Genomic DNA, 2328 nt, shown 5'->3' on the forward strand with positions numbered 1-2328 from the left:
ATCTTTATGGTACATTGTCCTGATAAACTGTTGGCTCCTTTATCTGTAGCTATGACTTCCATGTCATAAATCCTAAAATCCTCATAGTTCAACATTCCTTTAACAGTAATTTCACCTGTCGTTGGATTCAAATTAAATGTTTCTTGTGTTTTCTCTGATGTATATAAACTGTATGAGTATGAAATATCAGAATTTGATCCTTCGTCCAAATCTGTTGCATTGAGGTGAATAATTACGCTTCCAATGGGAGAATTTTCCATTACTGGGATATTGTATGCTGCTTTATCAAATGCAGGCGCATTGTCGTTTGTATCTAAAACATGAACAACAATGCTAACAGTACCTGATCGAGCCGGTGTTCCTCCATCCACAGCTGTTAGTATTAGGTTATGAAGTCCCTGCCTCTCTCGATCTAACGTCTTTTTTAGGATCAAATCAGCGAATTTTGATCCGTCTCTTCCCGTTTGAACCTCGATATTAAAATATTCACTTTCACTCAAATGATATGTTTTTAGTGAATTTGTTCCAACATCTTGGTCCACCGCATTGCTGAGAGAAAACCGCTCACCCTTCGGTGTTGCTTCGGATATATCTAAATGAATGGCGTCTCTTCGAAATTGCGGGGCGTTGTCGTTCATATCTAACACTTCTAACTCTATGTTAAATATCCGTAATGGGTTTTCCAGCGTTACTTCAAGTTTAAGATAACAAGAAGATCTCTTATAGCAAATATGTTCCCTGTCGATCTTCTCGACAATGTACAGCTCACCAGTCTCTTTGTTCACATCCAGATATTTTTTGTTAGTGATGATGTCAAGGCGCATCTTTCTCTTTGTCAATGTTTTAACGTCCAGACCAAGATCAGTCGCGAGGTTGGCGACTACTGATCCCTCTTTCATTTCCTCTGGTATGGAATAATGAGTCACTGAGCTTGATATTTCACAAAACACGGAAAAAAGAATCACGAGCAGCACGTACCTCTCCAATGATTTCTTTGTTAAAGCGGGATCCATTGTCACCTTCAGAATATCAACGTTTAAATTAAGAAGTAGCTCACGTTTTTCTGCGATGCTTGATTTATGTTTTCGCAACGCTTCGATTCAAAAGTCTGATGGATATTCTAAAAGGAAATAAGTCAAGTTAATATGAACTCCATTCTCGTAATGGTGTTTCAGCACCATGGAGCTGTCCAGTCTGTAGGAAAACGTTCCGGTAACAGCGACCTCTTATAATGACGTTTTGCACCCGTATTTCAAAAAACAAAACAGCGCCTCCATTCTGGCGTATAAAATTCAATTTGTGAAAATATTAATGTTTTTTTAAAGTAATGTCATTGCATACTTGAAAATAAAATTGTCCTAAATATTTTACATTTCTAATGTAAAAATAATTTCCATTAGTTTTCAGTGCTGTGAAATTTGAACTACAGGTAATTTTATGAAGGACATATTATTATTATTATTATTATTATTATTATTATTATTATTATTATTGCAGAATTAAATAATTTTTAAAGTGTGTTTCAATAAGAAGTGTAGTGAGGATAGTAAAGTTAAGTTGTCACACTAATGTTTATTTTTTGATTGTTTTTTAAATATCTCTGAATATCAATTGTTACATATTAATGTCAAGGTTAAATATATCTATAAATGTTTAAACCAAATATGTTAGAATATGCTTTAGAGTTGAAGCATACACTTCACATTTTTTTAACTTGCTTGTCGTCATGTGTTGATTGAATATGTTCTCAGTTGAATAATTTACAAAGCCAACACTGCAATAATAACTTTTCGTAGTTTTACTTTTTTTGATGTATTAAAAGTTATGATTCCTTTTTTTTGTTGAAAGAAACAAAACATTACTGTGAAAAAGCATTCAGGACTTAAAAATTGACAACTCTGCATGAAGCCAAGTTTCCTTCATTGCACAAAATGTAGCTCAAAACAAATATTTTCAAAAGTCAAAGTCAGTGTCTTCATTATGTATAGAATGGTTGTCTAACTACCATATGATGTCAGAAAAATATACATTGGATGCCACAAAACTGAAAGGAAAAATGAATTATTGTTGTCTGCACACCTACCTGCAGAGTGGAAGCAGCTGAGTCACTAGTCTCTGACAGTCCTGTCCCTCTCGGGATGCTGGACACGATGTATCTGGAGCCCTTTGGCACAGGCTGTCTCACCACCAGCTTTCCTTTCCTGGTCTCTGCTAGAAACAGACTGTACCAGTAGGCATCGTTGGACTCCAGAGTGGAGTCTGCGATGGTGGAGTTCCTCTCACTGATCACACTGTTCCTGCTGGGAGGAGCGGTTTTGCTGGGCTTGG

At 36.0% G+C, this 2328-nt stretch overlaps 1 protein-coding gene across 5 annotated transcripts in view; it reads right to left on the reverse strand.

Annotated features, from left to right (window-relative positions):
• The window catches only part of pcdhb (protocadherin b), a 37839-nt gene that overhangs the window by 30459 nt on the left and 5052 nt on the right, over positions 1-2328 (reverse strand). The window contains exon 2 of one of the 5 annotated variants that reach the window (XM_016665505.1): positions 775-781. The exons of the other annotated variants lie outside the window; for them this stretch is intronic. Coding sequence (XP_016520991.1) covers positions 775-781 — 7 coding nt within the window. The remainder of the gene's footprint in view (positions 1-774; positions 782-2328) is intronic. 5 annotated transcript variants of the gene reach the window in all.

This window comes from Poecilia formosa, unplaced genomic scaffold, assembly GCF_000485575.1.
Source record: "Poecilia formosa unplaced genomic scaffold, Poecilia_formosa-5.1.2 Scaffold592, whole genome shotgun sequence".
NCBI classification, from domain to species: Eukaryota; Metazoa; Chordata; class Actinopteri; order Cyprinodontiformes; family Poeciliidae; genus Poecilia; species Poecilia formosa.